The 16,201-nt window shown below is 36.1% G+C and overlaps 1 protein-coding gene across 2 annotated transcripts in view; it reads right to left on the bottom strand.

Moving 5' to 3' along the window:
- Positions 1-7,931: 7,931 nt before the first annotated feature.
- The window catches only part of LOC138704298 (NPC intracellular cholesterol transporter 2-like), a 37,780-nt gene continuing 29,510 nt past the window's right edge, over positions 7,932-16,201 (bottom strand). The window contains exons 4-5 of one of the 2 annotated variants that reach the window (XM_069832163.1): positions 13,490-13,665; positions 7,932-8,074 (exon numbers count right to left, since the gene is read on the bottom strand). In XM_069832163.1, the coding sequence (XP_069688264.1) occupies positions 7,988-8,074; positions 13,490-13,665 (263 nt within the window). In that variant the 3' untranslated portion in view covers positions 7,932-7,987. Of the gene's footprint in view, positions 8,075-11,399; positions 11,539-13,489; positions 13,666-16,201 lie in introns of those variants that run through there. The other variant, XM_069832162.1, reaches the window with a different exon arrangement.

Here is a 16,201-nt window from a genome sequence, read left to right on the forward strand (position 1 = left end):
TTTAAATTGCATCCAAATAAGTAATATGCGATCATTTTGGTCCAGAGACACTCATTTGGTGCAATGACAATTCCTTTAACATGTTTCTTAATTTTTATTACATGAAACCACAGTTTAATGAAGATTGGCATCATTAGGTTTAATGTGTATATTTTATTTTACTTGTTATAGGTTTCCATTGAATTATGGTAATAACTTAATTTTAACCCTTGTTTTCTACGTATTCAGTAAATGGCGCTTGGCCCACTATGGTTCTGAACCCTTCAAATAACTTAAATTATATTATATAATATTACATATTATATTATATTATATTATATTATATCAGAAGTTACTGTAATAACATTATAGCATTATGTCCATCTAGAGAAACTACACTTTCCAACGGTGAAATAATAATTAATTATACAAATCGGTTAATTTAGCTTCCGATATTACTTCATACAAACACAGCTTTCGATTGTTGCTGTCCAAGACCCCTTATAGACGAAGTAATTTGTTTTTTAATTCATTACACAGCCTTAGATGGCAGTTATTTTAATTTTAAAACTCATTTATCTCATTAAATATCATTCCTATCAAAATTTTTCAAGGAATAAAACTTATCGCAAAATATTTTTAAAGAATCTTTTGTTATGTAACATTTTTCACAAAAATCAATAATAAGCGAGATATTTCGATTTATTTAATTCAGGCCCCCTTATAACCCTCCTTTTAAATAATGTATTTTAAATGTCATATAGCCTAAAATCTAAGTTACAGCGAACTTAATTTATATTCCAATTTTCATCGAAATCCGTTCAGCCATTATCGCGTGAAAAGGTAACAAACATACAGACAGACAGACATACAAACAAAAATTTCAAGAAAGCGATTTTCGGTTTCAGGGTGGTTAATTATATATGCTAGGACCAATCGAAAATTACCAGAAACATTTCGGCTACAGATTTATTATTAGTATAGATATATGTTCATAGTATCGATTAGTATTGTGCAATGTTCAAACATGAGGAAGGAAATCAAGACATTACAAACTTCGTCTTATTTCATATGACAAACTAATCGCAAGATACGCGCTCAAATCCTTAAGCGGTTTAAAATAGTGTCCTGCAATGTTCAAACATATGACAAACTAGTCGCAAGATCTGTGCTAAAATCCTTAAGCAGTTAAAACATGAAGGGGTGGGAGTAGAAGACAGCGAATAAGATGGATCAAACACGACAGGCCTCCTCCTGCAGAGCTAACATCGGCGAATATCGAACTTCGCTGTACTAGACAAACTTGAACTGAACATAACGCCTATAATGCACGATGCTAGTTTAAAGCAAGAAGGGATGGGAGAGGAGAACAGCAAATATTTTCATAATATTGGTGAGCAAACATGACAGACCTCCTCCTGCAAAGCGAACATCGGCAAATTTAATATCGATCTTCGCCATACTCGACCAAATGAACCGAACATAGTGTCTGTCATACACGACGATGATGTGTAGTATGAAAATCAAATAATTTACTTTTTTTTAACAGGCAGGATAGTATGTTATAATTATGTATAATATTATGAAAATAAAAACATTTATTTAACAGGTTGGATATTATTTATTAACAGAGTGGAAAGTATAAGTTGTAATTATATATGACAATTATTTTTTTCTATTTATTAACAGGTGTACTGTAAGTTTATTATGTATAATTTGAAAATGAAATAATGTTATTTATTCTCAGGTTGGATATTGCATTCTACAACGAATTATGTGTAGTATGAAAATTAAATTATATATTAACAGGACAGATGATATAAGTTGTAACGATGTGTAGTATGAAAATGAAATCATTTATTTTTATGGGCTTATACAATTTATTTTATATTATGTGTTCAAGTTGTAATACTTTCGTCATCCATATAGCTACATATCTATTGTTACCGAGCAACTGTGATTTATTTGAATATTATGTGAAGAATGTAATTAAAGCTACTTTCTGTCGGTAATCGGTATAGTAACAACTGTCATATATTTTTAAAAGAAAATGTGATATGCCTATATATGTACATCAATTTCTGTCGATGTTTAATGATAATTTTGTAATAAAAATTATCTGTCCTTACATCTATATAAAACTTCAGAAGATTGTTATAAAATTCGTACGAAGTTAAAAGCATGAAAGGATGGGAGTGGAGGGTAGGTGAGTCCAGCGAGTTTGAAGGGGCTGGTTTGAGTGAGCTGGATAGATCTGATGCTTCAGAGCAGACTTCGGTTCTTGTCACGCTCGACAAACTTGAACCGAACATAGTGCTTGAAATAATGCACGACACTGGTATTGAGTATGTTGTTATGCTGTCTTTTATCCGATCGGTAATCCCAGCTGTGTCTGAGTAGTCTGACCAGCCTCTCACTCAGATTGTCGGCGTTCGAGTCCCGCTCACGCCTGGGAGTTTTTATTGAAAAATCCATAGGGACACTTGTGGACGACAAGATCGTATCATTCCGTCTACATTTCTCCATTTCGTCCTCATTCCATAGTATTTCCCGGACGCCGGTTGGCGACGCAAGGAGGGAGCTGGTCTAGGGACGAGTGGGGTTTTCTGCTTGAAACCTGGGTACGTAGCGAATCTTAGTGTAGTCAGCCGATGTGGGTCTGAGAATGCGCCTAGCTTGAAGGTTAGCGCACTTCTGGATCGTAGTGCCCTCCTCCGAAATTAAATTCCATTCCATATCCGGTTGATGATATCCTGGGTTCTGGAGTTTGAATTGTATATTCCGACTCATTGTTTACCACTGCAAGAAAGTAAGTCATGTGTTCTGATGTCAAATTGATCGCGGCGGGAAAGGTGAGTGTGACCATTGCTGAATTTTTCAGAAACACTGGATGAATATTCTTTGCTTCTTTCATTTCAAATCATACCACGATATCACACACTTCCAAATTGAGGCGCTCAGAAGAATAACGGCAAAAGTTAATTTTGAGGAAAATGACATTTTATGTTTGTTTTTAAAGATTTGCGGATTTTTAACTTTAAGACTTCATTTTTTTAGAATTTATTAAATATAGTGCTTAAAGTTTACCTGCAAATTCTTGATCCTTAGTAGTTCGAATGTTTTTTCATATATGGAAATTAAAAAAAATGGGATAATGATGATTTTTATTTATTTATGTCCTGGTAGGATAAATCTATGTATGATTGAATCGAAAACTTTCATTTTTACAAAGTAAATCCAAAGAGCAACAATATGAAAATTTTTGTTTTGTCTTGTGAAAGAGTTAGTGGATTATAACACCATGAACGTATAGTGGACGCAAACAGAAGTCCATACAGTTGAGATGTGCCATTTATTTACTGAGAAAGCTTTCTTTCCCACTAAGGATTAATTTTTAGTGTGCAATGTGAGAGCTTTGGCGTATCCCAATTAATTTAATACTTCACCATAAGAAAGGTAACTGGCAGGAGTATATAATCGTACACCTTATCTCAAAATTACGAAGTATCACCACAGTCTAGTATATATAGTCACGAAGCTTAATGTGTAGTAAATATGCCAACATTAGATAGTTGCTCACCACTAGGATCGCTAATATCTCCTCATTACAGGCAATGCGAAATAGTACCGGCACAGTCTATTGTTTCTAGCACCCTCAAAACTCAAGCTTCGTGACTGTATATAGTAGATTGTGGTATCACTTCGGTATGAAACAGTAAATAGGTTTCTCTTTCTGTCATCAGATGGCAGAACTGGTACAAGGCTTACAAATGAAAGTAGTAATAGTGTTTTGAGACAGAGTGCTCTGGTGTATTGATGAAAGCCAACGAGTTTGAAGTAAATTTGTAGCTCGTTGATGAAAGCAGAGCAGTGGATGAAAGAGTCCGTGGATATCCACGGACTCTGGATGAAAGTATTTTTGAGTTCTTTGTCTTCTCCATAGAAGATAGAAGGACGACACTGTAAATAGAATTGAGGAGCCGAGTGGAAAAGGGGCCCATTCCACATTCCTGTTGATTTTTAGTTCCTTCGATAATGCTACAGATCTTGTCATCTAGGAACTCTTTTATGAACGTATTCGTATTCTGTTTTCAGTCTCTCTCGCACACACCAACTTAACTAATAATGGTTCTCTTAAAACTCTTCATTAACTTAAGTTAGGAGTGCTACATTACTTACTACTTACTGATTTTTAAGGAACCTGGAGGTTCATTGCCACCCTCACATAAGCCCGCCATTGGTCCCTATCCTGAGCAAAATTAATCCATTCTCTATCATCATATCCCACCTCCCTCAAATACATTTTAATATTATCCTCCCATCTACGTCTCGGCCTCCCTAAAGGTCTTTTTCCCCTCCGGCCTCCCAACTAACACTCTATATGCATTTATGGATTCGCCCATACGTGCTACAAACGTCTGGATTTAATGTTCCTAATTATGTCAGGTGAAGAATACAATGCGTGCAGTTCTGTGTTGTGTAACTTTCTCCATTCTTCTGTAACTTCATCCCTCTTAGCCCCAAATATTTTCCTAAGCACCTTATTCTCAAACACCCTTAACCTATATTCCTCTCTCAAAGTGAGAGTCAAAGTTTCACAACCATAAAGAACAACCGGTAATATAACTGTTTTATAAATTGTAACTTTCAGATTTTTTGACAGCAGACTAGATGATAAAAGCTTCTCAACCGAATAATAACAGGCATTTCCCATATTTATTGTGTGTTTAATTTCTTCCCGAGTATCATTTATATTTGTTACTGTTGCTCCAAGATATTTGAACTTCTCCACCTCTTCAAAAGATAAATTTCCAATTTTTATATTTCCATTTCGTACAATATTCTGGTCACGAGATATAATCATATACTTTGTCTTTTCGGGATTTACTTCCAAACCTATCTCTTTACTTGCTTCAGGTAAAATTCCCGTGTTTTCTCTAATCCAGCGCTGGGCGTCGGGAGCGGAATTATAGACTCTAAACGGGGACGCTTAATATTCATCGGTCACTGAATCAACGCTGCGCGGTGTTCGACAGGGGAGAAAGGGGATGAAGAGATATCATATGGCTCCCCGTGAGAGAGTAGAATCCGCTCTTGTTGCCCAGCCATGCTCTAATAGTTTGTGTATTTTCTCCTAACATATTCACGTCATCCGCATAGACAAGCAGCTGATGTAACCCGTTCAATTCCAAACCCTCTCTGTTATCCTGGACTTTCCTAATGGCATACTCTAGAGCAAAGTTAAAAAGTAAAGGTGATAGTGCATCTCCTTGCTTTAGCCCACAGTGAATTGGAAACGCATCTGACAGAAACTGATCTATACGAACTCTGCTGCTGTATGTTTCACTGAGACACATTTTAATTAATCGAACTAGTTTCTTAGGAATACCATATTCAATAAGAATATCATATAAAACTTCTCTCTTAATCGAGTCATATGCCTTTTTGAAATCTTTGAATAACTGATGCACTGTACCCTTATACTCCCATTTTTTCTCCATTATCTGTCGAATACAAAATATCTGGTCAATAGTTGATCTATTACGCCTAAAACCACACTGATGATCCCCAATAATTTCATCTACATATGGAGTTAATCTTCTGAAAAGAATATTGGACAAAATTTTTTATGACGTCAACAAAAGTGATATTCCTCGAAAGTTACTACAGTTAGTCTTGTGCCCCTTCTTAAAGACAGATACGATTATGGACTCCTTCCATTGTTCTGCTACAATTTCCTTTTCCCAAATAGCAAGTACAAGCTTATAAATTTCGTTAGATAATGCGCTTCCACCCTCTTGTATTAATTCTGCTGGAATTTGATCGATATCTGGAGACTTATAATTTTTCAGATTTTCTATTGCAATTTCGACTTCAGAAAGTGTGGGTTCGGGTATAAATGACTCAGCAGTTTGTATTTCAATTTCGTCCCGATCATTTCTATTTGGTCTATGTATATTTAATAGTTGTCCAAAATAGTTTTTCCATCTCTTCAGGATTAAATGAGCGTCTGCAAGCAAGTCACCTTTCTCATTCTTGATCAAGTTTACCCTTGCCTGATATCCAGTCTTGAATTCCTTTATGCCCTTATATAAATCTCTAATGTTTTTATTTTTACTATTTGTTTCTACTTCATTCAGCTTTTCCTTCAAGTAATCTCTCTTTTTATTCATAAGCATACGATTTGCTTCCCGTCTCGCTACATTACTTACTTTTATCAATTTTGAAATTAATAATGAAATAGTCTGTCCCTAATAAAGCATAGTGTATCCATCAGACGCTATAGTAGTAGTGGCAAAACTGAAGTAAAAACGTTTACAAGAGGAGAAGAAGATCCCATGGCTAATGAAATGCACACAGTCATCCTCGCTATATCATTCCCTATTCGACGAGTCGAACAGTCTGAAGTGGTCATTTATTGCTGCAAGTGCTACGTCTTCGAAATCGTAATTTTTATTAAGTTCTCCAATAGTTTATCCATATTTCGTTGTTTGAAAAAGTATATTTCAATATTCTTTACGTAACTCCGTCTTATGTTTGTCACAGTTCCTTCTGATTGATTGATTAATTAATTAGTGTGTACTTTTCTATTTTATTTATGAAACAGGTTTACCTCGGAGTGTATTTTTCCCACTTTCTACTTACAGCATTTTTTGATATAATGAGTTATGTTTATTACAGTAAAAATTACTAATTCGCCTTAGTTTACGACATCAGAATTATTTATTGGTGCCTTTGTCATATTATGATATACGATATTAATGAATTTCTTCGTGTTAGGTTCATATAAAATGTTTGTAAATAGTAAATATTTTTAAATGGCTTTATTTGTAAAGGAAGGATGCACTGAAAAAATGGTGAAAAGCAGAAGGATTCGTGGCAGAAGAAGATATCAGATGATAGACAACATTAATAGTAATATGCGTTACAAGAGGGGTATGTTGAAGTTTTCATGTTCGAGGAAAAGTTTGAAAAAGCGAAACGTAGTTGTGCGAAGATCGTTTATTACATACCTGAAAGAGGAATTTCTAATTAGTTGCAATGAAATCTCCATCTTGGTTTCTGTTCAATGACGGCAAATTTGCAAAACAAAAATATATATCTTCAACATTCTTGCTTTAAAATATTTTCTGTGTTTACTATACTCCAGCAGGCCGTGATATATGTCTGTATTTTTTTCCCCCAGTCTATGGAATCTTGTTGATTTTTTCACGGCTTCCTTAATGTTACTTGCATCACAAATGCAGTAACTTTAGTGGAGTTGTAGAGTTTACTTAATTTTTGCAAATATTTAAAAACAATAATTAACAGTGCAATTTAGGTGAAATTGCAGTGGTAAGTTTCCAATTTATAACTATTACTATACTGAACGTCTCTAAAAATAATATGTTAAAAGCCTAAAGCAGTAAAATCAATATGTCACTTAAGCGGTAAGAAGAGGGAAATTGTTATGTGTGTTAGGTTGGGAATACTGAATGTGGAATTTTAGACTTTCCGCGGATTGGTTTTGTGCGGAAACCAAGCAAATACGCACGATCTCGCACAAAATAATATGTGGATCATATGCGGAGACCAAGAGGAAGGCAGAAAATAGGAAAAATTGGAGAATGCTGGATTTGCAATGAAATACCTACATGTATTTGTAAAGTGTGTGTCATAATTAAAGCAAATTGTATTTACCTTGCATACAGAGTGATACTGCATACATTTCTTTTGGACGAAAAATTTGTAGGAGATAATTTCCAACGCATGTTATCTTTTTTTTTTTTTACCATACTCGCCGCAGAGCTTCGAATGAAGTACTGTCGCCATTCACTTATCGTGTTTACTGCACTACTGTCTTCAAACGGATAAGGAAGGAGGGAAAAGGAAAAATAAAAATGTATTTCTGGAAATATCTGCGACTTCTCAATATATAGGGTTATAATAATTAGAAAAATGAGAACGCAAGAAACAGCACATCGAGACAGATGTATTAATTTAGTCAAACATGGTTACGGAAGTTTTATTATACGAACTTGCATTCTATTTGGAAACACATGATGATCTTACCCGTGACGGAGTCTATGAGAGAGAGCTGCAGCGTAACCATTATCTGTAACAATGAACAACACCAATACTGAAATGAGAACTCTAAAACCAATTGATCAGATTCAATTTCATAACATTCTAGCGTATAAATATGACAGATCCAACGTAATTCAGACGATTCATATAATTAACATAACGCAGAAAGAATACACTGAAACGAAATACAGTAAAACCTTGGATTACGAGTAACTTGGTTTGCGAGTGTTTTGCAAAATGAGAGAACAATGAGGAAATATTTTTGTTTGATAAACGAGCGATGTCTTGCAATACGAGCAGCACGATTTGTACGCAACTTGCTTCGCTTGCGAGCAACAGCAAGAGGCAAAGGAGGGGATCTCGTCTGAGGAGGAAGAAGAGAAAAGAGCGGACGAATTCCTCGCTTCAAATGAGATTAAAGAGGTGTGTAAAAATGGGAAGCAGTACAAAATTTTGTGAAAATTCACCAACCTGATAAGGTTGTAGCAGTGAGTGTGATAAATCTGTTTAACGACAATGCAATGTCACATTTCCGCAAAATCCTCAAAACAGGCAAAAGCAGGTGTCATTGGATAGGTTCTTAGTAAAGCCAAAGATTCCAGTCAGTCAAGCAGTCAGAAATGATTCCGTTAGTGATAGTGAACATAATATTTTATTTAAATGTTCAAGATGTTTATTAAGAAGTAAAATAAGTGAAAAACACTAAAAAACAAAATACAGTAAAGTAATTTGTGTTGTACTATTGTATTTGAATTTATCTAAATTATACTGTATTTTACATGAATAAAAGGTTGTGAAACGAATTAATCTGAATTTGCATTGTTTTTTTGTGAAGAAAGTCACTTTGATATGCGAGTGTTTTGGATTAAGAACACGTTTGCGAAACGAATTATGCTCGTAATCCAAGGTTTTACTGTAAAATGAAACGAAGTTTAATGGCTCCATTGAATCAATTTAGAGAGTGGAGAGGATAAAATTCTCGTCACTTTGAAGTAAATATAGAAATCCGAAACAGATACAAGCTATAAAGTTTTACATATAAATATGATGAGCAAACTTTCAAAACGTATATCTCCGCAATGAACAAAAAATTTTCCGTGGTAAAATACTTAAGATTACTTATTTTATTTATTTATTATTTTTTTTTGCTATGCATTATAATCAAATTTCACCACAGAAAATAATTCGTTCATTACAGTATTGGTAGCATTTTCTGAAAAGTCATATGTCAGGTTTTGAAAATTTGCTCCTCATATAACATTTTAAAACTTGGTTATTTAATGATCCTGTATCAACGACTAGGTAATTTAGCGTCGTTGGAATTGGTGATAACGAAATGGTATTTGGCCGAGGATTCACCATAGATTGGCTGACATTTGCCTTACGGTTGGGGAAAACCTCGGGAAAAACCCAATCAGCTATTGAGTCCAAACGGGAATCGAACCCGCGCTCGAACGGAAGGCAAGCGCGTTAGCCGACTGAGCTACGCCGTTGGTCATATAGCATTGTAGTAAAAGTAGGAAATAAGTAAAATTTACCTAAATATCAGTTACGAAGGTATGCAAGGATACGTAGTGTCTTTCACAAATCTTATTTAATATATATAGTGTGAATTTTATTAGTAACAACAATGTAATTTATTCGTCACAACAATGATTTCTTTCTACAATTCGCCTTGAACGCTCTCGTCAACAATTGGATTTTCACTCAACACAGTATTCGTTATAGCACTCCACTGATGACAATGACAATTTACTTGGACTAGTATGAACAACAATGAACTGTTAATCTTAACTAATATTTACAAAGCACTATTTACAAATCAGAACTTTCAGTTCTCAGTTCACAGTTCTTCTATCTCAGTCACTCGAGTTCACAGTATCTCGAACCACAGACCTTCAGAGACAGTTCACTGCACTCGAACTCGGGTCCCTCCAACTGCGGTCCACTGCACTCGAACTCAGGTCCCTCCAACTGCGGTCCACTGCACTCGAACTCAGACCTTCGGATGCTGACGCAGATGCGGACGCACACTCGAGTCGAACTCCCGCACACAAGTCTGGCTTGCTTGCTCTGGCTTACTCACTGACTGAATAACTGAAAACTAAACTGCTCGAGTTCGCTGGCGCTTCTTCTTTTATAGCAAAATCATAGTTGCGAGAAATTTCTACAGGTGTGTAGAGAATTATCTGGATATCTCCACTTCGACGCACTTCTGGAAGGGTCGGGAAGGTCCATTCCCCCTTACTTCGCATGCAGCAGTTGCGCGCGCACTCTCGCTCCACTCTCTCGCCGCGTTGGCCCTTTCCCCTCTCCGCCGCGCGCCATTCCTAATGCTTCATGAAGCCCGCGCGATATGCTCTCTCTCGCGGGACGCTGGTCGTGAGTTCGAATCTCACGTCGCTGTCACAATAGGCTATATATGCCTATAAATAGTCGTATATAAAATAGTAAGATTATAGAATGAAGAAGTAACTGAAGTCTTTAAAGGACAGCCTCAAAAAGTTCTTGCTTTATTGTATGTTTTATTTTACAATAAATACACAAAAGCAACAAAGGAGTGTTTTTAAAATAAAATCCGTTATTTTCAACAAGTTCACCTGCCTCTCTGTTACTATTAGAAATTTGTTGGCGATACGGATTTTGATTTGAAGGCAAGAAAACTCGACAGGTGTTTCAGACTATTGTAGGTATATAATTATTAAATGTACCAAAAACTTTCATTCTTGTAGGGATGTCGTAGTAGTCCAAAAACCAGCCTTACTTTGGTCGCCGGAATGTGTTGGATGATTGATTGCTTGTTTATACTATTTAATTACTAAATGTTTGAGTATCTTAATATTATCAGGTATTTTGATGCATGGTGATGTAAAGAAGCACGCTATGGTCAGACCTGGATAGAGACACTTAAAACTTTATTGCACTAGTGTTATTTGTTTAGGATGGAGTTAGGAGACAGCCGCATGATCATTTGGAACAAGTTTTGATTTTCATAAAATCTTCGTAAATCCTCCGAACATACAGCATAACCTTATGTCTTATAAGACTTCGTGTAAAGAATGGTTTCTATTCGAGATCTAAGTAAATTTACTGGTCCACACCTGTGGAGTAACGGTCAGCGCGTCTGGCCGCGAAACCAGGTGGCCCGGGTTCGAATCCCGGTCGGGGCAAGTTACCTAGTTGAGGTTTTTTCCGGGGTTTTTTCTCAACCCAATACGAGCAAATGCTGGGTAACTTTCGGTGCTGGACCCCGGACTCATTTCACCGGCATTATCAGCTTCATTTCATTCAGACGCTAAATAACCTTTTACAGCGTCGTAAAATAACCCAATAAAAAATATATTTACTTTTTCTCTTGTCAGATTAATGTAGGAATCCATTTTTCACCGCAGATCAAAATCCATTTCCAGAATCGGATGCGTGTGCAATTTTTGAAGAGTTGTTTGCAGACATAGAATTATTGTTGCTTGAATTGTAATCAGCTCTTTCCACCTATAAAAGATGGCTGTCCTGAGAGAGGCTTATCTTCAAGATTTATGTTTCTATCATGAATCACTTGAACTAGTTTGATGCCATGCCACTATTGATCATCCTTCCACTTTTTCTTCATATAATTTTATAACTGTCGACTTCGCGCTCATGTATTTCCCAAAATTAATTTAGTAGCATTCGAATTACGACTTTTACATGGCACATTCTCAATGCGCAATACACCATATAACAAGTTTGCAGTTATTTAGTTCTTGAAACGTAGTTTGCAGTGCTAAAATGGTAAGCTTTTGCCTGGTGACTCAAGGGCAAACTAATACAGTATATGCACTGTTGGGCGAAGAGTCTACGTAAAGATTAATTTTCGGTCCTACAGAATTTATCTGTTATAGTAACAATTATTATTAGAGGAGAAAAATCCACTCCGGCGGCGGGGATCGAACCTGGATCCTTGGTTTCACTTACCAAGCGCTCTAACCGCTGAGCTACAGCGAAGTTCAATCCACAGCACCGGATCGAACCTCTCTCCTCCAGTGTTTTTTTTTTCTATAAGACCAAAAATTAATCTTTACGTAGATTCTCCGCCAAAAAGTGCATATACTGGGGAATCCCTGCCACCAAGTACGCTCTTTGTATAATGGCAGTTGACTTAATATAATATGTCAACATAATTATGTTGAACAAGGAGTAAGGTCACAAAGGGAAAAACACTGGAGAGAGGGGTTCGATCCGTTGCTGTGAATTGAACTTAAGCGTAGCTCAGTGATTAGAGAACCAAGGACCCGGGTTCGATCCCCGGCCCGGAGGGAATTTTTCTTCTCTAACAACAATTGCTACCGTAACATATAGATTCTGTAGGACCAAAAATTAATATTTACGTAGATTCCGTATTTAAGTTAAATTACAGTTAATCAATTGTGAATTAGTAGATAATATGTTGGTGAAATCGGCCCTTAGTAGGCCTGTATCGTAGACCTGCTTTCATGCTAATATTTAAATATTTAATGCTATAACAATGCAACTTTTGAAGTGCTTCGAAATTCTATATGACTAGTATAGAAATGTTTGCAAAAACATATATTTTGCAAAAATACAAAGTGTGTATCCAATGCCTACCCACTTCATTTGCGTGATTCGGGTTCCGAATATTGCGGATAGATGGCAGGACTGTGATCCTGTGCACATCACTTCGGCGGGACTTGCAATGCATGGTGTACCTGGGAGGGTTATGTCGTATACTAGGGTGACTGTATGTGTAAGTGTTCGTGTAAGTGAAGTGTAGGGAATAGGGTAGGATGATGATGATGATGATAAAGGGAGAAGGGGAATCCGGTGCCGGCACGTAACCTACTCCTGTCGAAAAGTACCAGGCTTGACGTCCCTGTCCAAGGGACGAATCACTATCAACAGTGACATACGCCTTCTCTTCATATGCATTGTGGAGAGGTTTTGAATTTATCCCAGGCACATTGGTGCACAATCCAGTGATTAGAAGTTGTGTACCGCCACCTCTCCTTGTCCCGAGATAGAAATGGGAATCGAATCCGGGCCCGCTAGTCTGGCGGAAGGCATCCTACCACAGTTCTCGTCATTTATTATTTTCATAAATTTTACAGCTTGTAGAGTTTTCCTTTCAATTTCATTAGCAAAAGTGCACTAAGCATTCAGTATTGAACATTTTGATACACACATTATATGTAGGGATTTTTTTTTTTTTTAAGAATTAAAGGAGCTACTATTATGTATCCTGATTTCGGTGAAATGAGAAAGACTACAACACGATTTTGCTAGTAGAGATATTTGGCACATCATGAGTAAAATACCTAAATAATTAGTGAGACGTAGCAGCTGTGGCTTATACGGATTTTAATTAAGTTGCACATATTGAAAATATGTTACTTCATTTGTTCTGAAGCAGTGGAATGATTGAGTTGATTGCATATTTCGGACTCACCGGTGCAAAGATCGAAGGGATAGGCAGCTTAAAAAGATAAGTGGCAGACTCATCTTTCGGCAGCGGACACACTTGGTTGACCAAAGATTCGCAGGCGTGGCTTTGCTCCATTATTTCTAATGGTGCGTCCAGTACGAAGGCATATGCTTTAGATTGCATGCTGGTGATCTCGTGATCTGTTGGTAATAAGAAAATAAATACAATACATTATCACATGGAATTTAATTTGTTGGGGGAACACTAAGATCCAGCATTGCGAACTTCCAAGACCTATTGCGCTAACCCTCAAGCTAGGCGCAACCCCAACTCACACCGGCTGACTACACTAAGGCCCAATTGTATAAAACTCTCTGACTGTAGATCAATTTTGATCGAAGATCGGAAAGTGAACCGAGTTCAGACACTTCTTCTATTGTATAAAACTTTTCTGCGATCAAATTATCTAGGTTCAAATGCAGTCTAATTTCACGTGAAAAGGACTTGGCAACATCGCATAAACAGGTGAAGTATGTGATGCGCGGGCCATGTTGTACAGGTTTGTTCAGTATAGCCAATTTAGCGACTTTAACTCTTTTTCGACCACAATTTCTTTTAACTTTTATATTGCTTAAATAGCGATTTAGCGACCTTTTTAGCATCTCATAGTGACAAAATTTAATCTTTCTTTGTTGATAATAAGAAATCTAGCGACTTTCCAACTACTTTTTGGCGACTTTCCGCACACTCTGTTGGAGACAATGGTTTGTTTTGTGCATTGTAAATAATGGCGGACAATAAGAAGAAGATTGACCGTTATCCAAATTGTTATGTTATGGTGTTTGATACTGCTAAACATAATAAAGCTTTATAAAACGACAATTTTCGTTAATTGAAAATTTATGAATGTACCTATCATATCCATGAATAATTAATGGTTGTTATAAACAATATAATTATAGGTTATGTTATGTGATACTGCTGAACACGATAAAGCCTTATAAAATATAAGAATGTTTGTATATTAAGGCAAGAAATTTATCTACCATACGTATATATATTAATAATAATGGTTATTCCTTTTGTACAATCTGCCACTCGTATACTTCAAACAGAAAAGAAATAACTGAACTTCGATCATCTAACTTAATCGGAGAAATTTCTTCGGCCAAAGTTGACTTTAGTTTAAGACAAATTAATCTCAGATTAGACTTTATACAACACAAAATTTCAAGTTCAGCTAGAACGAGGATCAATTTAACCTCTGATCTAAGATGAAATGGTTTATACAATCGGCCCTAAAAGTACCTGTCCACAAAGCTAGTTATATCTATTTTTAATAGCGCAACAGAAATATCACACACACGTTTACACATCGCGTTTACACACACATGGTCAGAATAGCATGCTATTTTCAATTTTTTTTTGTATAGCGCTAGAAACTCTCAGAAAGATCTTGCAGCACATCTTTACATGTCGCTATGAAATTCGCGCTAGATTCTCTGGCGCAAGAGCGTTCTACTTGGCCTTCTAGCGCTGACAATCATAGTGTAGCCTTACTCGTTCACGTGTCCATTGTAATTATTTTTTTTTTCATTTTGACCTTAAACAAATAAAGTGAAAATGTAAGACAAAATGTTCAATAAAATAAGAAATATTCTTGATTATACTCTATGCCCATTCACAATATCAAAACCATTCGTACACATTATATATTAACCTCAAAATATTTAATATTAATGGGTTAGTGCAGGGCTGGGCGATTCGTGTTAGCTTCAGCGACCTACAGGTACAGTCACGGAAGAAAAAACTGGCCGATGTGCAGCAAAACTCGTAATGTTACTTATGCCAGTTTTGTTGTGATTATCACAGTATAGAGCAGTGGTCCCCAACTCAGAGCACTGTGTCGTCATCAAGCCTTGCCCGCTCGCCCGCGGAAAGTCGTAACAGGGCAGGTAAGACGTTCAGCGGCGGGACCAAAATATGAATTTACTGCATAGGTTTATGATTGTTTTCTGATGGAAAAAAGATACGGGCTGAATATAAATAACTAAATGAACTATCTTAAGCAATTTGAAAAAAAAAAAAAATTGCAGCCTATTTCCAACAAAGTTAGAAGTTAATACATTTATAATTACTTTTAGAAATGTAATACCCATTTCATGTTAATTATTCGGGCAATGCATGACAATTACTGTAAATGTGTAAACTGCTTCTGTTAGGGAAAATGTTGAACAAAACACATAAAAGTCCTAGGAATAGTAATGCAGAAATTTAACTCCATTCAGTCCACTCAACGCTGGCATTAGCACTGATTTTTCGGGATTTGTTTAATTCTCTTTTTCCTCAGCAATTTCTCAACGATTGGAACTATTGTTTGTATAGTGCATAATGTGACAGCACATTTTAAGTTGTGATCCGATAATTGGCTTCCATGATATGGCTTGTTTATCTTCATCATAGGAAAAAAAAATACTATTCGCACAGATGGCCTACATGATTCCGAAAAAGGATGTCTGTACAATCGGGGAAATCTAAGACATGGAAAGTTCATAGAAAAGTCAGATAACTTCTTTTGTTTTGATTTTTATCCTTCAATTCATTATCGTAAAGTAAATCAATAAGTTCTAATTACAAATTCTAATTGAAAATCAAATTGAAAATTTTCCTAATCTTTAAATCTCGAATCAAATTTCTGGTGCAGATCGTCATGATGTGTGAATATATTCTTCGAAA

This window comes from Periplaneta americana, chromosome 8 (assembly GCF_040183065.1).
Source record: "Periplaneta americana isolate PAMFEO1 chromosome 8, P.americana_PAMFEO1_priV1, whole genome shotgun sequence".
Lineage (NCBI taxonomy): Eukaryota > Metazoa > Arthropoda > Insecta > Blattodea > Blattidae > Periplaneta > Periplaneta americana.